The sequence below is a fragment of the Vipera ursinii genome (genome assembly GCF_947247035.1).
Source record: "Vipera ursinii genome assembly, chromosome: 7".
Classification (NCBI taxonomy): domain Eukaryota; kingdom Metazoa; phylum Chordata; class Lepidosauria; order Squamata; family Viperidae; genus Vipera; species Vipera ursinii.
This window is the reverse complement of record NC_139521.1, coordinates 52,383,583-52,411,194: the sequence shown is the minus strand read 5'-3', so window position 1 is coordinate 52,411,194 and position 27,612 is coordinate 52,383,583. Positions and strand designations below refer to the sequence as shown.

Genomic DNA, 27,612 nt, shown 5'->3' with positions numbered 1-27,612 from the left:
TGGTGAAACACAGAGCCCTGTTACCTTCCAACCGAAATGATACCTATTTATCTACTTGCATTTATATACTATCAAACTACTAGGGTGGCAGGAGCTGAGGCAAGTGATGGGAGCTCACTCCATCATGCAGTGGTAGGACTTGAACCGCTAGAGTACAGACCTTTGCCAGCATCTTTTAAGCCATTGAGCCACCGTGCCTCTTTGATTATCTTTATTAAATAATCTAAGTCAAAACATTACAAGGCAGTATATATCTAATTGGTCCTTTATAGATATATTAAATTAATTAAATATCTTTAAAGGCACAGTACCAAGTATAAAGCAAGGTGGATGGACTCAATTATATTGGTGATGGTTGCGCTATTGAAAGACTAGGTTAGACACAGATTGTCATGGACAAAATCTATCTTAGGTGGTTGCTATGAATTAATCTCGACTTGATGGCACATAATCAAAAAAGATAAAGTTTTATAGATCTTAATTATAAATTTAAATGAAAGATTATTTCTTCTTTGAGATTTTTCATATATTAAAAAGAAAATTAAAAAACATTTCATATAGAAACCCTTGTGTATAATACTGGTTTTTAAAAAATGCAATAACATTCATCCATAGAAATTAGCATATTGTAATTTCTATTTTTTTCTCTAATGTAGTTGAATATAGTTACTGCCATTGAATATTTAAAAAGTGAATTCAGCATATAATATACCATATACTATACTAGCTTGAGACCCAAAAAACCACTAAAATTCAATCATCCTTATTAGCTATGTTGAATTGTTATAAAATTAGTGAATAATAGTAAAATCAATATTTCTTGAATAAGCTTAATTATATAATTCCAAAAAGTTTTTTAAAAATATACAGTCAAACAATGAACATGCAGAGAAGAGCAACAAAGATGATTACAGGACTGGAAGCTAAAACATATAAAGAACAGTTGCTGGAATTGGGTATGTCTAGTTTACTGAAAAGAAGGATGAGGGGTGACATGGTAGCAGTGTTCCAATATCTCAGGGGCTGCCACAAAGAAGAAGGAGTCAGGCTATTCTCCAAAGGACCTGAAGGCAAGACAAGAAGTGATGGATTGAAGCTAGTCAAGGACAGAAGCAACATAGAACTAAGGAGAAATTTCCTGTCAGAACAATTAATGGGTGGAACAACTTGCCTCCAGAAGTTGTGAATGCTCCAGCACTGGAAGTTTTTAAGAAGAGATTGGACGGCCATTTGTCTCCTGCCTGAGTAGGGGGTTGGACTAGAACACCTCCAGGTTCCTTCCAACTCTGTTATTCTGTTCTGTTCTGATATTATTCAAGAACAAAAATGCCTATTATTAAATAGGCATTTTCATTCCCTAAATATCTTAGAAAATGTCCCATGTAGGATTTCTGCTTCCTAAAAATCTCATCCTAATGCAACTTTCTTGAAATAAATATATATTTTTTAAAGAGTCACAAGGTTCTAGGTGGTATATAACAAAGCAAGAAATACAGAAAAAAACACATATATATGCTACATATATCTCTAGGGCAGGGTGTCAAACTGCCAGCCCGCAGGCCGGATGCATCATGACAAAACCGCACCCACCCCATTGCTGGCAATGGAAAAAAAGTTGTGATACATCACGACACATCACGTGATGTGAGTTTGACGCCTGCTCTAGGGCAAGCAGAGCATAATGCAACCTGGGTGCTTAAATTGAGGAACTTTCCAACGCTCCTGAGATGTTCAGAACTGACTGACAGTCAGGTTTGGCAAAAGTATATCTGATACATTCTATTGCTACAGCATAGTAGACTTCTCATGTGACAAGCACCAATTTGAATTGAACCCAGAAGCCTAATGGTAACCTGTACAATGACTTGGGAAAAAGTGCTATTTTGTAGTCATGGGACCATCACCCAAAACAATGTGTTTCCTGCATTCTGGACCAATCAACATCTTCCAGGTCATTTCTAAAAGCTGACTTACATACACCAGCTGGTGTTGCAATAGTCCAAGTTAAATATCATCTGTAGCTTAAATATGGATTATGTAGTATATAATTACGCTAAGCACATAGATCTATAATAAAATATTGAAGCTGAAGAAATTTTACATTTTGAAATGGCTAAGCTGAAGTCCTGATTTTAACTCATTTGAAATTTTGTTCAGTGACCTAGATAGTCCAAAAATACCAACAGTTTGAAGCAATTTTGTAAAGAAAAATACCAAAGTATCTCAAGCCATGTAGGATTGTCTTAAGAAAAACTGGAAACATTTGATAAGTCATTTCCACTAAAGGTCATGCTATCAAGTTACTAAATTCAAAACTGCACATATGTTTTGCAGCAAAGTAAATGTTAATTCAGTATGGTCAATACACAGTACATTACAGTTTTTAATTTATTATTTAATAAGATTGTTTAACAAGAGTCACTTTACTAATAGAATTTAGATGAACATTTGTTCACTTTTTACTTTCCAAAGACATGTGAAGTAGACTAACAGTCCCAAAATTGAGTTTTCTGAAGTATAGAAAGGTGAACTACCGTAATTCAATTATTAATATGTATCTTAATTATAAGGAAGAAATTTCAGTAATATCTTGCATGTTTGGGTATTTGACAGTTAATTGTCAGAATTTACATACAATCAAAACAAGCGTATAAAATACTTAACCATCTCAGATTTAAATATCATTCAAATTATTTTCTGACTCCATATAAAAATGACCTTGTTTATAGTCAGTGTGCAAATTACATAGCCCTAAATCTCAAATTATACTTTTTGATTGTTGAAAGAATCCTTCCTATAAACCATAATACAATATAACAATCTATGCTTGTAAGTATGTTTAAGGAAATACATTTTAAAGACTGAATATGTGGCATTTTTCATTGCTAACTTCAGGAATCAATAATAGAACAGAATAAAAAGTTGGAAGGGACTTTGCAGTTCTTCTGGTCCAACCCCCTGCTCAAGCAGGAGACACTATACCATTTTGAACAAATGGCTGTCCAATCTTGTCTTAAAAACTTTTGGAGGCAAACCAGTTCACTGATTGTTTTCATTGTCAGGGAAATTGTTCCTTTGTTTTAGATTGGATTTCTCTTTGATAAATTTCCATCCATTGCTTCTTGTCCTGCCTTCAGGTGCTTTGGATCAGGGCTTTTCAACCTTTTCACAGATTGTACCACTTTTAGGATATGGCAGTATTCGAGTACCACCAGTCGTCTAGCAAGGTGTCAAAAACATGACTAAAAAAGGGGGGGGGGAGTGATAAAGGACAGGTAGTTCTCAACTTAACAGTTCGCTTAGTGACTGTTCAGAGTTACAACGGTAGTGAAAAAAGTGACTTATAACCATTTTTCACACTTATGACCATTGCAGCATCCCCAGGGTCAATCTACATTTGCATGCTTGGCAACTTGATTCATATAAATGATGGTCACAGTGTCCCAGGATCATGTGATCCCCTTTTGCAACCTTCTGACAAAGTCAATGGGGAAACCAGATTCACTCTTTTTATATCGTCTCTTCTCTCCTCCCTCTTTTATATCCTCTCTTCTCTCCCCCTCCTTCTCTTATATCCTCTCTTCTCTCCTGCCTTCTTTTATATCTTTTCTTCCCCTTCTTATATCCTCTCTTCTCTCCCCTCTTCTTTTATATCCTCTCCTCTCCCTCTTTTATATCCTCTTTTTTTCTCTCCTTCTTTTATAGCCTCTCCTCTCTCCCCTCCTCCTCTTCTCTTCCGTGCACCTTCAGCTGATTCCTCTCAAGGCTGTGCTTCTCCATATCTATTTTGCAGTCCCCTCCTCTTTCTCCTGTTGTCTTTTTTTCTCTTCCTCTCCTGCCAAAACCTCCTTTTATAGCCTCTCCTCTCTCCCCCCCTTGTCTCTTCCGTGTGCACCGGAAGCGCCGATCCTGGCGCTTCTGTCTTGCCCCTGCAACCCTGCAGAAGCGTGTGGCGATCCTGGGCTTTGCCCAGCCCCTATAACCCTGCAGAAGCACCGATCTTCTGTAGCTGTGTGCGGTGATCCTGGGCTTTGCCCAGCCCTGCAGCTCCAGCTGTCTGTCCTTCAGGTTTGTGCGGTGCTGCCGCCACTTCAGTTCATTCCCCTCCCCGCTACACTTGTCACGTATCGCTGGCCAGTTGCCAAAGTACCACCGGTGGTATGGTTCCAGAAAGCCTTGAAAATCTGGCTCTAGTCTCAACCTGGGGTTGATATTTGTCATAATTAATGGCCCCTGTTTTGTTTTGTGGCATTAGTTAGTGGAGTATTTCACTCTAGGGTGCCTATTGATTTAATATTTCTTGCTGTTTTTTGTTTATTGTATGCCAGCCTAAATCAACTGGAGATAGACCAATGAATTTAAATGATTAAATGAAATAAGATTTTTTTTTACTTCAAGAGTTTATTTTAATAATTTCCAAATATTACCAAGTTTTTCTAGCTACAGTTTATTGAAACAGTAGTGTGAAAGTAAATACAGTTTTGTATCTCTCAGAGCTGGAGTGGACCGGAGAAGTTGCTTGCCTTAGATGAATTGATTGATAGTTGTGAACCTACCCAAGTGAAGCATATGATGCAAGTGATTGAACCCCAGTTTCAACGAGATTTCATTTCCTTGCTCCCCAAAGAGGTGAGGATTCTTATTTAATATTGGGCTCTGGGTACTGTTTGACTATGTAATATATCATTTGCCACCCTTAAGCATTTCCTAACTAATTATAGTCCTCAATATTTTCAGCATAACAGTGCTAATTGGTGTTAAAAAAGTTTGGAAGGTGAACACTGCTATGATTTAATAATGTAGTTCTTAGCTTAAATAAATGCTTGCAAGACCAATGACTTTATTTCATTGACTAACTTATTGTATGTCCCAGGCTGCTTTGTTACATTATTTTTTATTTGTAATTTTCTTGAAGCTTTACAACTGATTTAAAATTATTTAGATTAAATACTTTCTATCTTGTTAGCATTTAGCTTCCCGAAGTTGGATATTGTCTTTCCTGGAGGGACTAGTTTCATTAGGTATGACATAATCTCTTGTAGAGTTTGTTAGGATTCTCCTTGAATTAAGTAGACAGAGAAGCTATTTATTCAAGCATACAAATCTTTATTTCAATCTTAAACATAGACAAGTCTTATTCATTCATTTATTCAGTTTTTGTGGCCACCTATTCACACATCATTCTGATTAATTCACAAGGTTTAAATCCGTAGAACAGTTAAAACAAAATTCTTACAACCATGGAGGGGGGGGCACGCAATTACAAAATATTCACCCATACTAAAGGGTACTACTCTTTATGCCTTACCTTACTGCCTGCAGAAAGAGCCTGATCTTCAGCACTTTCTTGAAGGCAGATAACATTGGGTTTGTGCAGATGTTGAGGGAAATGTTCCAGCAGACATATATACAATGAGAGAGACAACACCCTTCATGAGGTGACCCTGTTTAATATATGAGACCCAAAACATGCTGAGTTTATTGGATCTTACCAAATAGGCAGACATAATAGGATACAACCAGTCCTGTTTCTGTATTATGAAGGACACGTTAGATAACAATTAGCACCTTGAATTGAATTCACAAGCCTACTGGTAACTAATACAACTTGTATGCAGATAGTCCTCAATTTACAACCATATTTGGGACCAGAATTTCAGTTGCTATGTGAGATTTTACGACTCTTTTGCCAAAGTTGTTAAGCAAATGACTGCAGGTATTAAGTGAATCATGCAGTCATTAAGCAAATCTGACTTCCCCCTTGACTTTGCTTGTCAGACGCCGGTTGCAAATGACACTGGGATGCTGCAACCATTGTAAATATATTCCACTTGTCAAGAGCCTGAATTTTGATCAACGTGACCATGGGGATGTTGCAACGGTCGTAAGTCGTGAGGAGCAGTTAGTCATTTTTTTCAATGCCGTCGTAACTTTAAACAGTTGCTAAACAAATAATTATTACTCAAGGACTACCTGTTATAGTGTTACAGGAAGGTACCATGCTACAGCTGGCACCAACCCATACTGTAACAGTTGTACTTTCTGAGTGCTTTTCAAGGATAGTTTCCTGTTGAACATATTGTAGTGCTTTTAGTGGGAATGGACTGAGGCATGAGTGATTATGAGGAGGGCCTCCCAATCCTGGAAAGAGTGCAGTTGGCCCATCAGTTGAATATGTACAAAGACCTTCCTAACCAAAGAGGTCATCTGCTCCTTGAGCACAAAAGAAACGCATATTGTGAGCTAGCTCTGATTGGGGAAGTGCCACCCAATCCACAGCTAAAGTTGGTAAATCCCCAGAAATATGTAAATCATTCTTGCCAGATTGAGCTTCTCTATAGTAAAAATAATTTTGCTTAAATATAAGACCCTGCTGTTATTTCTTCAAATCTTTTGCCTAAAAATTAAACATTCAGTTTATTTAAAATCCTTTCTCAAGAAGGGTGTCTACTGTGTCTTTGAAGAATATATCAATAAAGTTGTCACAGGGAATACATGTGCTAAGTATTAATTGCAAAGGAAAGATTAAGTGGACAAGTAGGTTTTAATTATTTTTTTTAGTTCACCATTTTTACAAAGAATGCTTTCTGTTACCTTTATGTTTCAATTAACTGGGTTTTTTTTTGCCAATTTGTGAAATTAGCTGAAAAATTGTCATCACTATTCTGTATAATTTTGCCTATGCTCCACTCTCCTTGCCCTTGGATCAAATGGAGCAGGCAGCTGTTCCTTCTCAGAGGAGATTGGCTGCCTATCAGCACCAGTGCTGGTCATTAGCCAATTCTCCCCTGTGTTTCTGCAAGCAGGCAGGCAGTGGTCAACCACCTCCCCCAATGTCTGAGGGGCTTGGGACAGCATTGTCCTCTGCCCCTGGTGCGCCTTCCCTGTCAGATGGTCCAAGCTCCAACTCCTCCTCCTTCTCTGAACCTCCTCCTCTGAGGGGGCCATAACATTTCTGCAGATATTCCACAGGGAGGGAGCCACTACAGAGAAGGCCCTTCTTCATGAGAAGGCCTCCTCAGGGTACCGTCAGCTAGGCAATGTCGGCTGGCAACCCCCAGGGGGAGGGCCTTCTCTGTGGGAGCACCAACCCTATGGAATCAGCTCCCCCCTGAGCTTCGGATAGCCCAAAACCTCCAATCCTTTCGCCGCGGCCTCAAAACACACCTGTTCCACCAAGCTGACCTAGACTGACAGGCATTTTAATTAATTTATATTTAGTATTTTTAATTCATTTTTAAATTCTCTAATTTTTTATTGCACTGATGTTCTCAATTTCATTTTATCTTGATTTATGTACTTATTATATGTTTTATTGTGAGCCACCCTGAGTCCTTCAGGAGATAGGGCGGGATATAAATCCCATCAATAAATAATAAATAAATGGACCTCCTTAGGAGAAGGGACCCTAGCATTCCCTGCCTCCCCACTCTGTTAGGGAAACAATCTATTTGGGCTTTGGAGAAGAGCTTTCTGTGTGAGGTATACAGAATCTTACAGAAGTACAGGTAGTCCTCGATTTATAAGCATAACTGAGGCTAGAGTGATATTAAGACATTCTAGTCATTAAATGGGTCATGTGATCATACCTGATTTTATAATTTTTGTGGCAGTTGTAATTTGGATGTCATGGTCATTAACCAAACATTGCAGTCATAAAGTGAACCCATTTTAGCTAATGAGCTTGTTTTGCCCAAAACCAGAGGTTTTGCTGATTTGCAGCAAACTCCCCCCCCCATTTTAATTGTGGTCACATGACCAGGGAACACTGTAAATAGCTGTAAATGTGTACCAGTGGCCAAGCACCCAAAATACAATCCTATTCCTGGGGGGGGGTGGAGTGTAGGGAGCAGCCATTAGAACTTAAATTTGGGTCATTAGCCCTGAAGATGTCTGTTGCTACTTCAGTTGCTTAGCTACCAGTCGTAAGTCAAGGACTACCTGTACTGTTTTCTGTCTATCTGAATGTCAGTCCCATATTCTCTGCTTAGATTCTACAAGGATATTTTTCGTCCAACTGTCTTCAATAGAAATAGAAATACTTCTTGTCTTGCCTTCAGGTGCTTGTAAAGAGCCGTGGTGGCACAGTGTTTAGAAGGCAGTACTGCAGGCTACTTCTGCGGGCTGCTGGCATTTTGGTAGTTCAAGTCTCACCACAGCTCAAGGTTAACTCAGCATTCCATCCTTCCAAGGTTGATAAAATGAGGACCCAGGTGTTTGGGGGCAATATGCTGACTCTGTAAACCGCTTAGAGAGGGGCTGTAAAGCACTGTGAAGTATCATATCTTTCTTTGCCTTTGGCTCAGATGAGTTATTATCAAAAACTTTGCTAAAATTGAGTAGATTATATTCCCAGTATTCCCCTTATTCTCTAAAAAAAAACTTGCCGTTCATTTTGGATCCATTTTGTTATTTTATATCCAAAATGTAATTTCTAATGGCCCCTAACTCTGATTTTCTAAACCTGCCTGAGTTGAGAAGACAGGATTATGATTAGTTCAGAAATATTTTGAATTTGTTCTAAGTTACTCTCCTTGCACTTATATTTATCCCTTACAGTGGAAGTTTTTTGAGTCTTAGATTTTACAATTTTATTTTAGACCTACTACAATAAAGTAGATTTAGAACTACTACCTTATAATCAGTGGTGGGATTCAAATATGTGAATAACTGATTCTTTGTGTGGATGCCATTTCCGGAAGTCCATTCTGGGCCTGGGCAACAAAAAATTAGCTACCGGTTCTGCCGAAGTGGTGCAAACTGGCCGAATCCCACCACTGCTTATAATTTGTCCTAATTTTCAGGATGATTGTTGTTTTCCATTTCTACGATTTGAGTGTAAAATATATTAGTTTTTTTCTTTTATATTTTTTCAGTTATGAACTGTTTCTTTCCAATCATGTTCTCATTTTTTTCTTTATATAATTGCTTTGAATTAGGTTTTTAGCCTATTAAAATATCTTGAATGCTATTAAGGATATTTAGGACAATATGCACATTTTACACAGCATAAATGACCAAATTAAGAACTAAAGAAAATTGAAGTGGAGAACTATAAATATTTTTGATTAAATCAAGCAGACCAAAATATATAATGCTTCATTAAACAAATAAGGTCAATATGATATTGTTAGAGAGTTTACAACTCCGAATCACCTCATAAATGAACTTGTCATTTATTTTCAACAAAATAATTAGAATCACAGGTTATATTGTGCAGTTATGCTGCAAGCCTGTTTTCCTCAGAAACCATTCTTATCAAATCCATTGCTTTAAATTAGGTCTTCAACTCTTCTTAGTGTTTATATAGAAATTCCACTTAAGATTCTCAGAAATTATAGTCTGTTCTACTATTTTATTTTTAACATAACCTGGTGATTTGAAATACATCAGTAGTACCAATAGAGGAGACTGTATGTAGTTCAGGGTTGAATTGTGGAGTCCTTGGTGCTTTCTGAGCATGGTTGGTTGCAGAAGTTTCATTACCCTCCTGGGTAACATCATCAGTGTGAATGAGTATGGATTTGCTCCCTGATTAATATTCAATAGCTTCCCCTACCAGTTTTGGTAGATATGTGTTGTTGTTTTTACCCCTTGGTAGTTCCTTGATTAAGGATAAGTGCATAAGTGTTTTATATGGTATTAATCTCTGCTTATCTGGATGTTGGCTGCTGAAGAGGATGTGTTCTGGTCTTTTGGTTTCCTTTTTTGCTTTCTCACTGTCTCTCTTTAATGGAGAGTAAATGTGCTTTATTTCTGTGTGTCTATTAATTTGTCTAAATCCCAATCTTCCAGGAATTCCTTAGCATTTTTGGATTTACCTTGGATGCTCACAGTTTCCCAATTGAAGCTATGGTTGAATGTAACTATGTGTTGTGAGATTAAGGAGTTTTCATATGTCTTCTGACAGCTAGTTGGTATTCATGGATACTCTGCTAGTTTTCTACTTCTCTGTGTCATTTGGTGGCTCTTACACTCCTTACACTATAGCATTAGCACTTATAACTATAAGTTATAAATGGCTCCTGTTTTGTCTTCTTGGGCTGCTAGGTCATTTACTGAAGATATTTGGGAGGGGTTTATTTAATTTTTGTGCTACGGTGATGTGTTGTTGTAATTGTCTTTTGGTTGTTTCTGAGATGTTTTTGATGTATGGTAGTGTTATCCGTTTTCTAGCTTGTGTTAGTTGGATTATAATAGGTTGAGTGGTCAGGTACTCTGATAAAGTTGTAGGGGTATCTATTTTGTTGGAAGTTATCGTATAGGCCAGGGGTCGGCAACCTAAAAAAGAAAAAGAGCCACTGGGAACCGGTTCCATCACAAATTAAAAAAAGAGGGAGCCGCGTGCGTGTGTCCATGCACGCGCATGCGCAAAAAGGTTTTTTGCGCATGCGCGGACGCACGCGGCTGCCATTTTTAAAAAAATGAGATGGAACCGGTTCCCGGTTGCCCGATGGCGACGGCCCGTCTGCAAAGCTGCCGCTTTCGGCAGCTTTGCAGACGGGCCGTGGCAGCTTCCGCAAAGAGCGGCGCCCCTGCCCATTCCGAGAGGTGCGCGCGCACCTCTCCGAACGACCGGAGGTGCGCGCGTACCTCCGCGCGAATGGGCAGCGGTGCCGCTCTTTCAGGAAGCCCGCCGCGGCCCGTCTGTGAAGCTGCCGAAAGCGGCAGCTTAGCAAACGGGCCGCGGCAGCTTCCGCAAAGAGCGGCGCCCCTGCCCATTCCGAGAGGTGCGCGCGCACCTCTCCGAACGACCGGAGTTGCGCGCGCACCTCCCCAAACCTTTGGGGAGTTGCGCGCGCACCTCCCCAAACCTTTGGGGAGTTGCGCGCGCACCTCCCCAAACCTTTGGGGAGGTGCGCGCGTACCTCCGTGCGAAGGGGCAGCAGCGCCGCTCTTTCAGGAAGCTGCCGAAAGCGAAGGGGCAGCGGCGCCGCTCTTTCAGGAAGCTGCCGAAAGCGGCAGCTTCCTGAAAGAGCGGCACCGCTGCCCGTTCGCGCGGAGGTACGCGCGCACCTCCCCAAAGGTTTGGGGAGGTGCGCGCGCACCTCCGGTCGTTCGGAGAGGTGCGCGCGCACCTCTCGGAATGGGCAGGGGCGCCGCTCTTTGCGGAAGCTGCCGCGGCCCGTCTGCTAAGCTGCCGCTTTCGGCAGCTTCACAGACGGGCCGAGGCAGGCTTCCTGAAAGAGCGGCACCGCTGCCCATTTGCGCGGAGGTACGCGCGCACCTCTCCAAAGGTTTGGGGAGGTGCGCGCGCACCTCCGCCCATTCGGGGAGGTGCGCGTGCACCTCTCCAAACGGGCGGTGCCACTCTCCATTTGGAGAGGTGCGCGCGCACCACTGCCCGTTGGAAGAGGTGCGCACGCACCGGGCGGCTGGGAGCCGCAAGAGACGGCTCAAAGAGCCGCATGCGGCTCCGGAGCCGCAGGTTGCCGACCTGTGGTATAGGCAGTCTTTCCTTTTTCTGGTGTTCTGTGCTGCTGCAGTATAGCATTCTTATACAGATTGTCTTGTGTGAGGATAGATTGTTGCTTAGTACTGGAGCACTTAGTTAATGTGGGTTATTTTTCAATAGAATTACATTTCTAATTTGCATTGTTTCCTCTGCTGATGAAGATATCCAGGAGTGCTAGTGTCTTGGTATTTTTCCTCTTCCCTTGTTAAATTTATTACTTTGAAGATGTTGATTGTGTATCTTCTCTAGTTGTTTCTTTTTATTATGATGAAGGTGGTGTTTACATATCAGTTCCATAGTTTTGGCCACATGTATGGCATTGCTATAGTTTTGAGACACTGAATTATAATCTCTGTTATGAGTCCTGAGTGTGGTGATCCAATGGGTATTCCTCTGTTTTGTTAATATATTTATTTATCAAAATGAAAGTAGGTAGTTAGGCAGAAGTTTATGAGATCCATGATTTCTAGGTATTTTGATCTTAGTGTATTTGGTTAGGTTGGGCATGTTGTGTAGTGCTGCTGCCATTAGTTCTGGATCTATGGACATATAAATGCTATGATGTTGAAAGTATAATTTCATGAGCGTCTATTTTTAGCTCTTTGATTTTCTGGAGGCACTATAATGGAGAGTTGAAACTATCCAAAGATATCCAAACTTGTTTATAAATTCTTTGGCAATGTTGTATGTTGGGATCCCTGGTAATATAATTAGACAAAGAAGTATGTCAGCTTGTGTATTTTTGGATGTCCATAGAAGAGTGGCAGGATGAGTCCACCGCTTTTCATCCACCACTGTTCTTTTTTATTTGACTTTTCTTGGTTAGGTTGTTGAGGGTTCTCTTAATTGGTTTGTGCAGTGTTGGGTTGGTATTTACTGAGATGTAAGTTTCTTTGTCTTTCAGGAATTCTTTGGATTTTTGTATGCATTCTGTCCATGATAATCATAGTTGGCCTTTGTTTTCTGGGAGGATGTGATGGTTTGGTCCTTCTTCAGGTTTTTGAGGGTTGCTCTATCCTCTACTTTGAATTGGCTCTGCTTCAGAATTCTTCTGATCTCTGGTATGATTGTTGCCTTATGTTTTCTTGGATCTCTATAGTAAATCCTGTGGTGTTTAATGCTGCTGCTAAGAGTGCAAAAAATTCTAATTGAGCACAAGATCACCTAGCTGGTTTTGTGTCTAATGTGGATCTCCTTTTTTATAGTCTTTTGGCTATAATTTGGCTCATGAGCAAGCTGGTTCGTGAGTGTCCTAGATCAGTCTAAATCCAAAAACACTAGAGAATTCCTGAAAGCTTAGCATTCAGACAAATCAGCCATAAGTAGACACATAGAAATAAACCATATTTAGACATCATTCAAACAAGACAATACAAAAACTAAGAAGGAAACAAGAAATCATAACACATCAGATAATACCAGATAAGCTGGAATTTCCATCAGAGAAACAATCAAGCAGAAAACAATACTCTAATCAAAGAACTACCAACAACAAAACCACATCCTCACCAAAACTGGCAGGGCAAGCTACTGAATATTAATCCAGGTGCAAACCCTATTCATACTCATATTGAAGATGTTACCCAGCAGGGTAATGAAACATCCACAAGCAAACAGAGAGTACCAAGGACTCCACATCAGTAGTAGCAGTAGGTAGTATTTGTAGAAACCTCTCAAATTCAAGGATGTTTCTTGGCATTTTGGAGAAGTTGGCAAGATATAGGTATTATGCATGTTGTGTTTGTTATAATCATTCCTTATTGATTATATAAGTGAATATACAAGGCATAGTAAATTACCTAATTATTTCAATGAGTTTCAACTTCCACTTTTTTTAAAATTTTTGTAGCTGGCTCTATATGTGCTTTCTTTCCTGGATCCCAAGGACTTGCTGCAGGCAGCACAAACATGTCGATACTGGAGAATTCTGGCAGAAGACAATCTTCTATGGAGAGAGAAATGCAGAGAAGAAGGTAAAGTTAAAATTTTTAAGTTCTGAGAGTCATTGAAAAAATGTCTTTGGTTATGGAAAGATCATTATTTTGAATATTTATATTTCACCAAAAAAAACAGTTCCAAATATATGTTAACTTGCTATGGTAAATCAAACAAGCCAATAAATATAAATTCTGGTATTCAAGGCTGGAATACTAGAATTCAACACGAATTCAACTGAGTGTTGCTGAACCTTTTTTTTTTTGTAGATTCAAAAAAAACGAAAGAGATGTGCCTCATGTTCCTCCAGATCATATATAAAGCTTGAAAATGAGGAACAGCAGCTCAGTTATTATACAGGGAATAGTAAATATTTAATTAAAAAAGTTTAAATGAGACATTTGAAATAACAGAGGTAAATAAGGGTTGTAGTATAAGGCTTTATGATAAATTGAATGGAGGATAGAATAGTTTTGAGTTGCATGACAAATAGGTGAGACATCACTAAGAATGTTACACAATTGGCAATAGTTTATCATTTTAGAAAGGGAGGGTAATGAAACATACAATTAACATCATTTTGGGTTTGCTTAAAATATATAGGAATTGATGAACCTTTACATATCAAGAGGAGAAAAGTAATAAAGCCAGGCTTTATTCATAGCCCATGGAAAAGTGCTTACATCAGGCAGCACAGAATTGATACTAACTGGCGGCGAGGTGAACTTAAATCTCCGAAGGTAACGAACCATTCTTGAATAGACTATTATATTATAAATATAGTAAAATCACATCTTAGTATTGGTCTGTTCTGATTATTTTCAATATTTAAGAATCTAACTTTGTTCAGATAATTTGCAAATAATTTTCAGATAATTTGTTCAGGTTCAGTATTTTGTATTATCTTTTCTCTCACGTTATAAGTATTACAGCTCAAAACAAGTTTGTTACTTCTTGATATGCTGGCAGTTACATCCATTTTAATGCATACATGCAATTTAGCATATCATATACAAAAAGTATAAATGCTTCCATTTTATATGTTAAATAATGGTGTTTGGAAGAAACCATCAGAGACATAAGTGGCAATTAGATGGTGAACCAATTGAACAGGTTAACACCTTTGTATATTTGGGCATAACTTTTTCCAAGACTGGATCTTGGGTCTGCCATCATCAACTGAGTACATTTAGAGCAAAAGCCCATTTGAATTTACTACTCAAACTAAAGAACCATAGTTACGCAGGGCCCCTAGCCCCATTAATCAAGGTTTATAAGGCTAAGGTTACCACAATGCTCTTGTATGGAGCAGAAATTTGGGGTCTTTACTCAACCACAGTCTTAGAACAAACACAGTCCCAGCATTTGAGATGTATTTTGAGTGTAGATCCAAGAACATCTGCTGCAGCAGTTAGAGCTGAATTGGGAATTCATACAATCCATGCATTATCTAAAATTAGAGCTTATAACTACTGGTGCAAAGTTAATGAAATGAAGACTGATAGACTCCCCAAGTTATGTCTAATAGAGCAAATAAAACCACAATCACAAATCTCCTGGATCACCAAACTAACAAATTTTGTAAGAAGCTGTGGCCTTCCTGTCTCTTGCGTAACAGGAGAACAATCCAAAAAAAGAGTTGCCCAAAGAATTAAGGATATAGAAGCACAAACTGATATAGCTATCCTTGGTATGGTGGGTAACTTGAAATGGCTGAGTACATACAAACGTACTTTCCAAGTAGACAGTTATTTGAAGTTACAACTCCCAAAACATCTTAGGGAGATATTTACACGAGCGAGATTTGAACAGCTTGACACAATGGTCAGATATGGGAGATTTTATGTTATACACTACAATGAGCGTCTCTGCATTTTGGGGCGGCAGAGGTAGAAGACCTGGCTCACATCCTATTTGACTGTTGCCTGTATAAGAGGGTGAGAGACAGGTATCTTGGTATTTATTTATTTATTTATTTATTTATTTGGATTTATTTATTTGGATTTATTTATTTATTTATTTATTTATTTATTTATTTATTTATTTATTTATTTATTTATTTATTTGGATTTGTATACCGCCCTTTCCCGAAGGACTCAGGGCAGTTTACAGGGAATTAAAACAAGAAATACAAAAATTAAAAACAATTAAAAAGATTATAATACCGGTAGTCCCTGAGAGAATAAAAACCCCAATTAAAATTAAAATTAAAGTTAAAATTCTCAGCCTGGGCCAGAGAGCTCGAAGAGCCAGGTCTTCAGGTCCCGGCGGAATGAAAGGAGGTCAGGGGCAGTCCTCAACTCTACGGGCAGCTGGTTCCAGAGGGCAGGCGCACCCACTGAGAAGGCCCTCCCCCTGGGCGTTACCCGCCGGCAATCTTTATATACCAAACAAATGACCCATTGGGATCCCCATATCAAAATAACTTACCTTATGTCTGGCCAGAACTTGAAAACAACATTTAACGTAGCACAGTACCTAAACAAAATGGTTCGGTTGAGATCTGCATATGTGGGACTGATTGGGGGAGATTGCAAGGGCGACTCCAAAATATAATTTTATCATATTTTAATCTATATCTTAAATTATTGTACACTATTACAACTTCGTTTTAGATTGTATTTTATTATCATTTCATTTTAAATCGTATTTTATTCTAATTCCATTTTAAATTGTATTTCATCAAATTCCATTTTAAATTGCTTTTATCAAATTTTAGTAACAATTTATTGCTGGAACTTTGCACTTTATATGGCCCAAGGGCTAATCAATAAAGACTTTTTAAAATAATTTTCACAGTCAACAAAAATTGAATTTAAAAGTGAGCTGTGTTCAGTTTTCAATGTTAATTATTGAGAAATTCAAGTTAGAAATTATAATAGGTAAAACTGTTCAGGGCACATCAATTTTTTTGAATAATGGAATCTTGTCTATACCTTACTGGTCTCTCTGGCTTTTCTTCCTTCCAGAGGCTCCCTAACAGGAATAATAATAATTATTATTATTAATTTAATTTCTATACCGCCCTTCTCCCAAAGGACTCAGGGCGGTGTACAGGGCAATAAAATACAATAAAAATACAATGTACAAAAGTTAAAAAATAAGATTAAATAGAACTAGCCCATTACAATAAATAATTAAACATTTTATTTATTTATTTTATTTAATTTAATTTTTATACCGCCCTTCTCCCGAAGGACTCAGAGATACTTGCTTTTTTAGGGACTTCTACAATTAACAAATATTTCTAAAAACAAGGCAAATTATAGCATGCAAGATATAACAAATCATCAGTTGCAATGGTATTATCGTTTTGTGTAGTATGCAAACAGTTAAAGGTGCTCTTTTAATATGCTAAGGCATCAACTTAAGTTATACCTGCAGATCAATGTGTATTGAGTATGACTGTAAATATATGCTACTTAATAGTATTACGGTTAATACTATTATGGAACTTGAATTTTGGTCATGATATCTGAAAGATTAAGTACTAAATAATTTGAACTAGGAGAATAACAGTTAGATTGAAAAGCAAAATCTCCAGTTGTTTTCAAACCTCAACAGATTGCTGCAAGAATCTTCAAAGAATATATATGTGTCCTACCTTAATATGTTATAAAGATGAAAATGAACAGTAAATTTAATATTGCCAGATTGTACTAATAGAAAAATCATACTGCCAAATATACTGCTCTGTAAATAATTGCTACAGACATTAATTTTGTGGCCTTTTCAGTTAAATTTATTTGTATCTAAGATCTAGATTAGCCCATAACGGTAGGGCTCAATGAAAACTGTGTTGCTATATCTGAGTGGAGAGCAATTCAGATAGGCATTATTTTATTACAATATTTTCAAAAGCCATAATATGAGAGATTTGTCTTCAAAATGTTTGATTAAGATACAGAAATTTTTGAGGGATGTTACTGGGGCTTATCAGAAAGGAAAAATAGCATTCTTTAATCTATGTTAAATCACAGCATTGTCTGCAGGCATGTAATTCAGTCCTATAAAATTAAGCAACTTTAGATCTATTAGTTCCTCTAAAGGAAGAACTAGTAAGGAACTTGCGTATGCAAATGTGAACATATGGAAGTTTACATAGAGCTTGTGAATGCCATTTTAATTTTTATGGAAAAAAGTATGTAAATGATTTCACCAATGAACAGTGGAGAATGCTTTTTGAGCCAAATCTTTTTGTCTAATTTAAAAATGGGATTGCCTCTTTTTTCTTCTTTTCCACTCCAATGAGTAATGAAATTCAGATATCAGGTTAGTAAAAAGTCAACAGACTCAGCTGAATTTGTAATGTTGCCCATTTGGAAAAGTCTGTATATATGGAAAGGCTTGCACAAAATGGAGTCACAATTAAAAGTAGCAAAATGGTACTAGAACGAAGCATGGAAAGATAAATCTTGTTATGTATTACAATATTGCTATGAGTTGATTGCTACTTGTTCACATAGGTAAACTGGATTAAACAGCTGAAAACTAAATAAAAACATGTTTTGTAATATCAGGAGAAATATATCCTAATTAAAAAACATAACTACCATTTTTATTTTAATGGTATAATCAATTCTGTTTTTGTTTGAGATGTGTTTTTTATATTGCTAGGTGCTCAAAGGTCATGATGATCATGTAATCACATGTCTACAGTTCTGCGGTAACCGAATAGTCAGTGGTTCTGATGATAATACATTAAAGGTTTGGTCAGCAGTTACAGGAAAGGTAAATCAAATATGTTTACTGCATTTTAATAAAGTTCATCCTAAATATGTTCTTTGCTTTGTAAAATATGCTTTCTGTAGCTCAATCTGGTATTCATAATGCATAGTTCTATTTCATCTCTGCACTTTTCTATTCACTTCACTCCCATTTTAAACCAGAGTTCCCTTATTAATATATGGAATGTGGTATTCTGCTTTATAACAGAGCAGGCCATCATGCAAGATGGGGAACGAAACCCAAAGCCTGAGGTTGTAAAGTCCATAATGTAAGGTCCATAATCCATAATTTATTATGCAAAACTGTGAACTACCTCTTGAGCAGTGTTACTTGATCACTGTAATCTTGAAGTGGATATCAACCTCATATATTGTACATATGTACTATTCTTTTAGGGACGCGGTGGCTCAGTGGGTTAGGACGCTGAGCTTGTCGATCAGAAGGTCGGCAGTTTGGCGGGTCGAATCCCGAGTGCCGCGTAGCAGAGTGAGCGCCTGTTACTCGTCCCAGCTTCTGCCAACCTAGCAGTTAGAATGGTGGGAAGGTAAAAGCGTTCCGTGCGCCTTTGGCGTCTAGTCATGCCGGCCACATGACCACAGAGACATCCTTGGACAAGCGCTGGCTCTTCGGCTTTGAAACGGAGATGAGCACTGGCCCCTAGAGTCGGAATCGACTAGCATGCATGTGTGGGGGAACCTTTACCTTTACCTTTCTTTTATGTGAATCCAGTATTGTCACTGGCAGCATGTTAGCCGTTCTCGCATTCCCACATAGCTGATATCCTGTCCCCCCCACCCTAAATGATTTAACATAATTGTAGTGCATAAACAGAAAAAATGCAATGTTACAGATAGAATGCGGTATTTAATTTAATTCAAATAATACTTAAATAAATATGTTTATTTACAATAACGTGTGTGTCTCCTATTCAGAAGATGATGTATCTAATTCATTTAGCACTGTTCACTAGAATTAAGACTACCTCTAGGGTGGCCTTTAAGCTACTAAGCCAAACCAAATTCAGCATTAGTAAAAATTTAACCCCTTTCATTTATTACAGTCTGGGAAATACCTATTTGAAAACCATTATATTTAAAATACTGTGCACTTTCCAATTTCAATTAAATTGCCTTTTATATTCCCAGCACTTGGAATACACAACTAAAATTAGTAGCAGAAATTGTTCAAAGAAGCAATGAGGCCATTCAGAATATTTTCCTAACCACCAAGGCAAAGGGCAAACACTGTATATACCAGCCACACTTTAGCTTTTAAAATTAGGTCACTGGCCAAAATGTTGTATGAGTTGCAGTTTATAAAGATTATGAATCTTTTAGAATTATTCAAGCAAAAAAAATTAAAAGCTATTTTCAAGTAACACTGTCTATCTCTAGTTCTATCTATGTCTGTCTGTCTCTCTCTCACACTGTAATTTAAGATAATCCATATGGAATTTGTGCATGAAATTATCTCCTCAATTGCTGGTTCAAATTAATATATCAATCCGTCTTGGTAGTATAATATAGATCTGTAGTGTAAGTATAGAGACTACTGTAATTCTAGTCTTACTTTCCTAGAATTATGAACCCTTCCAACAACCCATGAGCCCCTCCTCCAGGGATATAAGTTATTCCTGGACAACAACAAAAAACAGTGTTTGAAGATGCAGTAACATGAAAAAGCAAGCTTTTTCTTTCTTGTACATATTGCAATAACATACAGCTTTATGCTGTTCCAGTGTCAGATTCAAATCAAGTATGTATTTGAATGCATCATGGCTGACTTGCTAGTACAGTTCCAGTAATCCATTTCTCTATAATAGGACAATTGAAGAAGGCCAGTGAGGGCACTAGAAAATTATTGCATTGATGTTACCACATGGCTGAGTTTCCTATTTCAGGTATCAGCCTGAAGAATGCAGAATATTACTATGTGCAATAATAACATACTAGTTCATCTGTCATTTGTCAACTTTGTCTAAATGATAACCAGATTAATTGTCTATTTTCAGTGTTTAAGAACACTTGTTGGACATACAGGTGGAGTCTGGTCTTCACAGATGAGGGACAATATAATCATCAGTGGATCTACAGACCGGACCCTCAAAGTGTGGAATGCAGAGACTGGAGAATGTATACATACATTATATGGGCATACCTCAACAGTGCGTTGCATGCATCTCCATGAAAAAAGGTAAGCATTTATCTTGCATACTTTGTTTGAAATGTAACAAACATACTCTGATATTTAAGTATTATTTTAATGTACTATATATAGTTTTGTTGTACTGAAGTTTTATATTTAATAGAAAAATATTAGACAACTTGTAAATATAAATAAACTATTATGCATTATACATTTTATTCTTTCATTTATGTACAAATGCAGGAAAATCAAAAACAAAAAGTTTCCTAAGAAAAAGAAGGATGCAAAAAAGAATACTAAAAGATGAGATAGAATACCGCTCAATTTAATTATTCAATATAAAGGCTCTTCCTGTCGTTTTCTTTTATTCTACTGCAATATCTATTTGTACTAAGCACTTTGCACATTTTCTTACAAAGAAGGTAGACAGTTATAGTTTCTAAGTCAAGATTTATTTATTTTATTTATTTATTTTAATTCCATTTATATCCTGCCCTTCTCCGAAGACTCAGGGCGGCTTACAAGCTTAGCAGTAGATATTAAAAAGATATTAAAATATAAGGAGATCAATATACAGAAGCAGCTACTTTCAGTTCATTATTAAAAGGTATGATGCATGCAGGTAGTTTAAACCTGGGATCATGATCAATATGAATATTTTGTAATCAGGTGTTCCATTAAAGTAAAATAATGTGATATTAAATAGAAGAAAAATATAGGTAGTCCTCAACTTAGAACCAATTGTTTAATGACTATTCAAAGTTTCAACAATACTGAAAAAGTGACTTATGACTATTTTTCACACTTATGACTTTTCGGGCATCCCCATGGTCACATGATCAGCATTCAGATGCTTGGCAACTTGTTCATATTTATGACTATTGCAGTGTCCCGGGGCGTTTTGTCACCTTTTGTGACCTTCTGACAAGCAAAGTCAGTGGGGAAGCCAGTTTCACTTAACAACCATGTTACTAATTTAACAACTACAGTAAGTCACTTAACAACTGTGGCAACAGAAGTCATAAAATGGGGCAAAAAACTCAAGCAATTGTCTTGCTTAGCAACATAAATTTTGGGCTCAATTGTGGTCATAATTCGAGAACTACCTATATAAAGATTTTTAGAGGACACATTTTAAGAGTCTTAATCTGAGTCTTTATATTTTAATTTGTTACTAAATTCCATCTCGTGATGAAGACAATCTATTTCTGAAATCTCAGAACTTCCTGCAAATATATTTTCTTTTTCAGCCTAAAAAGTTTGGTTGTAATATTTCAGTTAAATAGTTTTTATCATCCTACCTATGAGTTGGGTCGATTTAAATGTCTGCTTAAACATACCTCCTGCTTAATCTGGACTAAATACTGCTAAAACAGCCACATTATTTTTATTTTTCCACTTCCTAGAGTTGTCAGTGGGTCTCGAGATGCCACCCTGAGAGTTTGGGACATAGAAACAGGCCAGTGTTTACATGTTCTGATGGGTCATGTAGCTGCAGTCCGATGTGTACAATATGATGGCAGGAGGGTTGTTAGTGGAGCTTATGATTTCATGGTCAAAGTTTGGGATCCAGAAACTGAAACCTGTCTACACACCTTGCAAGGGCATACTAATAGAGTCTATTCATTACAGGTAAGTGTTTTGTACTAAGTGCCTTCAGTATTCAACAAGAGTAATTAATTGGTGCAACCAGTACAGTATTGGCAACTAATGGGATCAAATTATTTGGTCTATGCATTCTGTATTTTCCTTTTTCTTCCTTTCCCTATTCATCTAATCTTTTGTGTTACATTATGACATTAAAAATCAGAGCATAGCCATTTGTCTTATAAGAATTCAGACCAGATCATCTGACATATGCTAGCTGTTCTGACTACACATCCATATATTTGAGATAAGTTTCTTAAATTTAGTTCATAGAGCTAAATTTAATGCATATCTTTTAAGATTGAATAATTTGATTTATGCAATTAATAATAACCACTGAGAATGAATAGGGATGTTTATTATGTATTATTATGGTGTTCTCTTGTGTTACAGAAAGATCTGTAAAGAATTTTTTTAATAAGTTACTAATGAATTGAGTAAAAGATTTTAGATGAACTCTGCAGGTTTTAAATATATCTTCTAAATGGAAAAAAATGAATAGTACTTTTAATTGGATGGGTTATTAAATCTGTTAATGACAATAAATGTCTATTTACATTTAAAGCATTTCTTAGAACAGGCATGTCAAACTTGCGACGTCACGTGACATTGCGCGGCGTATCGGAACTTTTTCCCATTGCCGAAAATGGGATGGGCGTGGTTTCTCTGTGATGCTCCGGCCTGCGGGCCGGCAGTTTAACACCCCTGTCTTAGAGTGTCAAAGATATTTTTGTCATTACAAGAAATAAATTATAACAACCATGAAATAGTGGAACTCGTGTTTGAAGAAAGTGCTTTGCAAAACAGTTATATTGAAGTTATACTTTAATTGTCTTCCTTTTCATGCACTTATTTAAACATATAATTTCTTGTAAAATAGAAAGTTTATTGATTTGTTTGCTTCATTTAATCAAATTTAACTGTTTTAAACATTGAGATGAATTTTTAAACCAATTTAATAGACGACTATTGCATCATTCATTTATTGGATTCATGTCTACTGTACATGGTACAAAAAGCAGAAAAGCATGAAATTATTTTAACGGTTAATTTTTTGTTATTTTTCAATTGTATTGTGAAAATTAGAGAATCTGATTTATAGCTTTTGAAGTCACATTTTTTAACAATTAAACTTTTGTCATAGCATGCTGTGCATAACCACTGATTTAGACTTTATTGAAAGCCAGTTTAATAATAGAACGTCATCAGCATTTCTACATATATTGTAGAGAGTTTTCTAATATCGTAAAGACTAGCAAAATTATTATTGTACAAGCTTCTTTGGACCACAAATGGCTTTTTTTTTTTTATTGAAAAGTTTTAAAAAATACAATTTTCCTTTAAGAAACCCCCCTTCCCCCTCCCTCCTCCCCTCCCTACCTCCCCCCTATCTCCCCCCCTCCCCCTCTCCCTCCTCCCTCCCCTGCCTCCCCCCCTCTACTTCCCCTCCTCCCCCCCTCCCCCCCCTCCGACTTCCCAGAGCAAAATACAAGGTATATATCTAAAAAGCAATCATAAACAATCATATACTAACAATTATAAACTCTAAAATCCATCACTCTCTAGCTTATATAAAGTAAACCAATCCTTAACAATACTAAATATATATAAAAAACTAAAATAAAAGAAAACTAGCATCATTCCCATCTATGTTCTTCCACATTTCCCTATTACCTAAACATATTCTCATTTACACATCACAAACACCTATCCCTATTAACCTCTCTAGCCAAAATAGACTATAATAGATAGTTCTTACACAAATTAACCCACATTAACCCACAAAACTTTCTTCCTCTTCCTCTGTAATGAATTGTCCATTAATTCCAAATTAAAGATTCTATTACCATACATATCATCCCAAAACTTTTAAAAACACAACTACCACTTGTCTATAAGTATATTGTGGAAGTTCCATAGATTTCTGCTGGTCTTATTTTTTTGTCTTTTTTGAGCGTTTTAAGGCAGCACGCGTCACCCTCTGTTCTCTAATATCATCCAAAAGAGTTGCAGCTTGAACTCCTCCTGTACCCTTCTCGTCTATCAGTCCATCTTCATCCTCTTGATGTTCTCCTTCTCCAGATCCCTCTGCAGCTTCCAGAAGTGTTGATGGGGTTACATTTAAAACATTGTTGTAAAAGTCATGCGCTTGCTTCACATTACCCAAACAGTACCTTTTGCCATCATACATGAAGCTCAGCCCAGCTGGGATCTCCCATCTGAACCTTATATCCCTTTGCTTGAGCTCTTGCACAAGAAAAATAAAATCCTTCCTTCTCTTTAAAATCTTTGGAGGAATTTCTTTTAGAACCAAAACTTCTTGACCAGCAATCACAACTTTGGTATCATAGGCAGCTTGTATAACTTCATCTCTAACTTCCCTTTTTACAAAATAAACCACCACATCTCTAGGCAACTTTCTCTGTTTAGCAATCCACGAATTCACACGAAACACTTTGTCCATACCTTGTTTTATTTCAGATGCTGGATGATTCAATACCCCCTCAAAAGCCTCAGAAACCAGCTGCTTTAAATCTTCCTTAATATTCTCTTTTAGGCCTCTAATTCTCACAGCAAACTGCATCTGGTAAAATTGGGCCAGACTCTGTTCACTATCCATTTTGTCTTTTAAATCTTCAATTTCCAAAACTTTTGCTTCTAATATAGCATTCTTTTGAGTCAAGTCTTGCACTTGGTCATCCAGCACCTCCACACATTTAGCAACTTTATGCACTGAGGACAAAATGTCTGCCTTCATCTCTCTAAGTTTCTGTTCCATCCTTTCTTCCATTCTCTGCTCCAATTTCTCCAATTTCTCCTCCATCTGTGCAAATTTAGCACCCATTGACTCCAGAATTAACTGGGTATGTTTTTCAAGATCCTTCGAAGTCAATACATCAGGAGAATGCAACGCCTGCAGTAATGATTGTTGTTGCACCGGAGAATTTCCAGCACTCCGAAAAGTTCTAGGGGGAGGTTTAGCCGCCATCTTTTACTTACAATTGTGACGCACTTTCACTTTAAGTTTTAAGCAAAGTCCATCAAGCTTGAGAGTAAAATAAAATCTTCTTCATCTCTTCATCTTTCCCTCTTGTACTGCTCTGCCTGCTCTTTTCCTTTCATAGTCTCTCCTTCAAGCAGGGATGGTCGCAGACGCCTGGCTCTGCTCCATAAAGTCCGGAGCAGAGACGCTAGCCAGCTGGGAGCAGCCCAGGCTACGGGGGAGTTCAATCCTTCAGCCGCCCAAGCTCCAAGCTCAGGCGGCCCCGGAGAACTCAACCCCCACCTGGGGGCTCACCCCCTCCTCTTCTCCCGAGGAGGGGGCTTCAAATTCGCCCGAACAGCTGATCGGCGCTGTTTCGGGCGAAAAATCACACAGCTGAGCTGCGGGCAGCCCGGGAAGGCTGTCTCCGGCGCCGCGGAGCCACCGGAAGACCACAAATGGCTTTATCAGAATAAGAAAAGAGAAAAGAGGCCAGTAGAATAATAAAACGTGAAATATTCTAGTACTAGGACAATTCCAAAAGGGACAAGCCACCTGGCATTCTGTGATACACATTCACGCAGACGTGCACATTAATTCATACATGACAGGGTTAGGCATTCATTGTCTACATGCAATGCACAGTTTCCATTTTCCAACTACCAGTTCTCTTATCATACTGTTGAAATGGTTAATTTTAGTATGTGTGTCGCCCATCTCTTTTTGCAGTGGAGACTAAAAATAACGGGTTATAATTCTTCTCATTAACTAATAGAAAACTTTTTCAAAAGTTACCCATAGTTGATAGAGATATAGAGAGGAAAGGAATAAACTGTATTATGCAATAGTGAAACATTTGAATTTTTAAAAAACAAGCTTTATAAATGTGTAAGATACTTTGGCTATAGAATAAAAGACATCTTAATTTGGTTTTATAGTATGTATTTAAATCTGTTTATTTGCAAATGTACTTTTTAATATTAAAGGAACAATCTTAAAATTATTAAGCAATCTTCAAATTATTAGACATTCTTCAAAGGCTATATATGTCATAGTAAAATTTAACGTTTTATATTTTTATTGATTGAGTGGGTTGGATCCAGACTGTCAGGTTTAAACTAAATCCTTGCAAATTACTGGGATACACTAGTCATGACTAAATTTTCTTGATGATTTTAGTCAGACTACTAAAAGGCTGACGTAGTGTGTATCTAAGGATGTTTTCTCTGACAGAAAGAGGGAATTTTCTAAATAAAAGTACACCTTGTTAAAATTTCTCTATTGCAATATGACTTAGCAATTTAGTGAAAAAGGTATATTTTTTAGAAAAAGGCCATTCAATCCATTTGTCCATTAGGAATATAGAATATTTGTTATAACTGTAAAACATGTAGCCAGAATGTCTTCAAAAATATTTATGTTCAAATTCTAACCTTATAATAGAGAATTTTAAATTGTGTTGACCTTTAATTCAACTAATCATTGTCATTTTTAGTTAACTGTAGTTGAGAATATAGTGTTTTATCACTAATAACCCATATCTGCTAGCTTTCTTTTATAAAAAGGACAAATGTTTCCAATTTGAATGCTTTTTGAAATATAAATATGACAGGAATGAAAGAAAATATGCATTAATGTGGCCTATATTGTAGTATGCCTTTCAAACAGAATTTATAGGTGAGCAGAAATGGTTTTCAGCCTGTTAGTAGATATTAGAAAATAAATCTTGCATCCTGTTCAAATCATATTAAACTTAAATATATGGGTATAATTTTCACCATGATAAAATTGTTCCAGGTTTCAACTCCTCCTATAAATAATGAAGGCACATATGCTCTGAACTATTTTTAAGATGAAAGTTACTCCATGTCACAAAATTGACTTCTTGTTCCAAATGAGTAGGAAGTAGCTTCCTGAAGCAAAGTGTTTATCCTTAGCAAAAAAATAATAATAATTATAATTTGGGTAACTTTGTGATGGCACACGTTCTCTTAATATGTATTGAACTTGGTAATATCAGACTATTCACAGATTTGTATCAACTTATATTCTGAAAAGATAAAACTGAATTGAATTAAGCAACTAAGAATAATCATAATTTGGGGAAAATATAAATATGTTGATATATGTAAACTTCTTTTCTCATAGTTTGATGGTATCCATGTGGTGAGTGGATCTCTTGACACTTCAATCCGAGTTTGGGATGTGGAAACAGGAAATTGCATTCACACATTAACAGGTCACCAGTCATTAACAAGTGGAATGGAACTCAAAGACAACATTCTTGTGTCTGGGAATGCAGATTCTACCGTCAAAATCTGGGATATCAAAACAGGACAGTGTTTACAGACATTACAAGGTAAAATTTCACAGCCTCATGTAACTGTCGTAAAGTGTTTCGATAGTAATCTATATACATGTACATATGAAATGGTTTAGAAATGTTCAGATTGCTTAAGGTGGTATTTTAATGCTTCATTATTAAATCATCAAGATGGATTTTGAGGTTTGAGATATTTTTCTTCAAATAGTCAAAACAATCCAAGGATTTTGTTGAATGCTTTCAAAGCTTTTATAAGGGTATATGCTTCATGGAAGGAAAAATCTTATTGCATAATTTGGAAAGCAAGGTTAAACAAACTATGAATATTTATATAAATGAATATTTATATAAGAATTCCTACCACAGAACTACAGTTGCAAGAAAAAGTATGTGAAC

The 27,612-nt window shown here is 37.0% G+C and overlaps 1 protein-coding gene across 3 annotated transcripts in view; it reads left to right on the top strand.

Annotated features, from left to right (window-relative positions):
- Window positions 1-27,612, top strand: part of FBXW7 (F-box and WD repeat domain containing 7) — a 112,285-nt gene that overhangs the window by 79,349 nt on the left and 5,324 nt on the right. For all 3 annotated transcript variants that reach the window (XM_083367422.1, XM_083367423.1, XM_083367424.1), the window contains 7 exons: window positions 4,495-4,629; window positions 13,305-13,428; window positions 13,994-14,130; window positions 18,008-18,121; window positions 20,130-20,311; window positions 21,670-21,895; window positions 27,042-27,252. In XM_083367422.1, coding sequence (XP_083223548.1) covers window positions 4,495-4,629; window positions 13,305-13,428; window positions 13,994-14,130; window positions 18,008-18,121; window positions 20,130-20,311; window positions 21,670-21,895; window positions 27,042-27,252 — 1,129 coding nt within the window. The remainder of the gene's footprint in view (window positions 1-4,494; window positions 4,630-13,304; window positions 13,429-13,993; window positions 14,131-18,007; window positions 18,122-20,129; window positions 20,312-21,669; window positions 21,896-27,041; window positions 27,253-27,612) is intronic.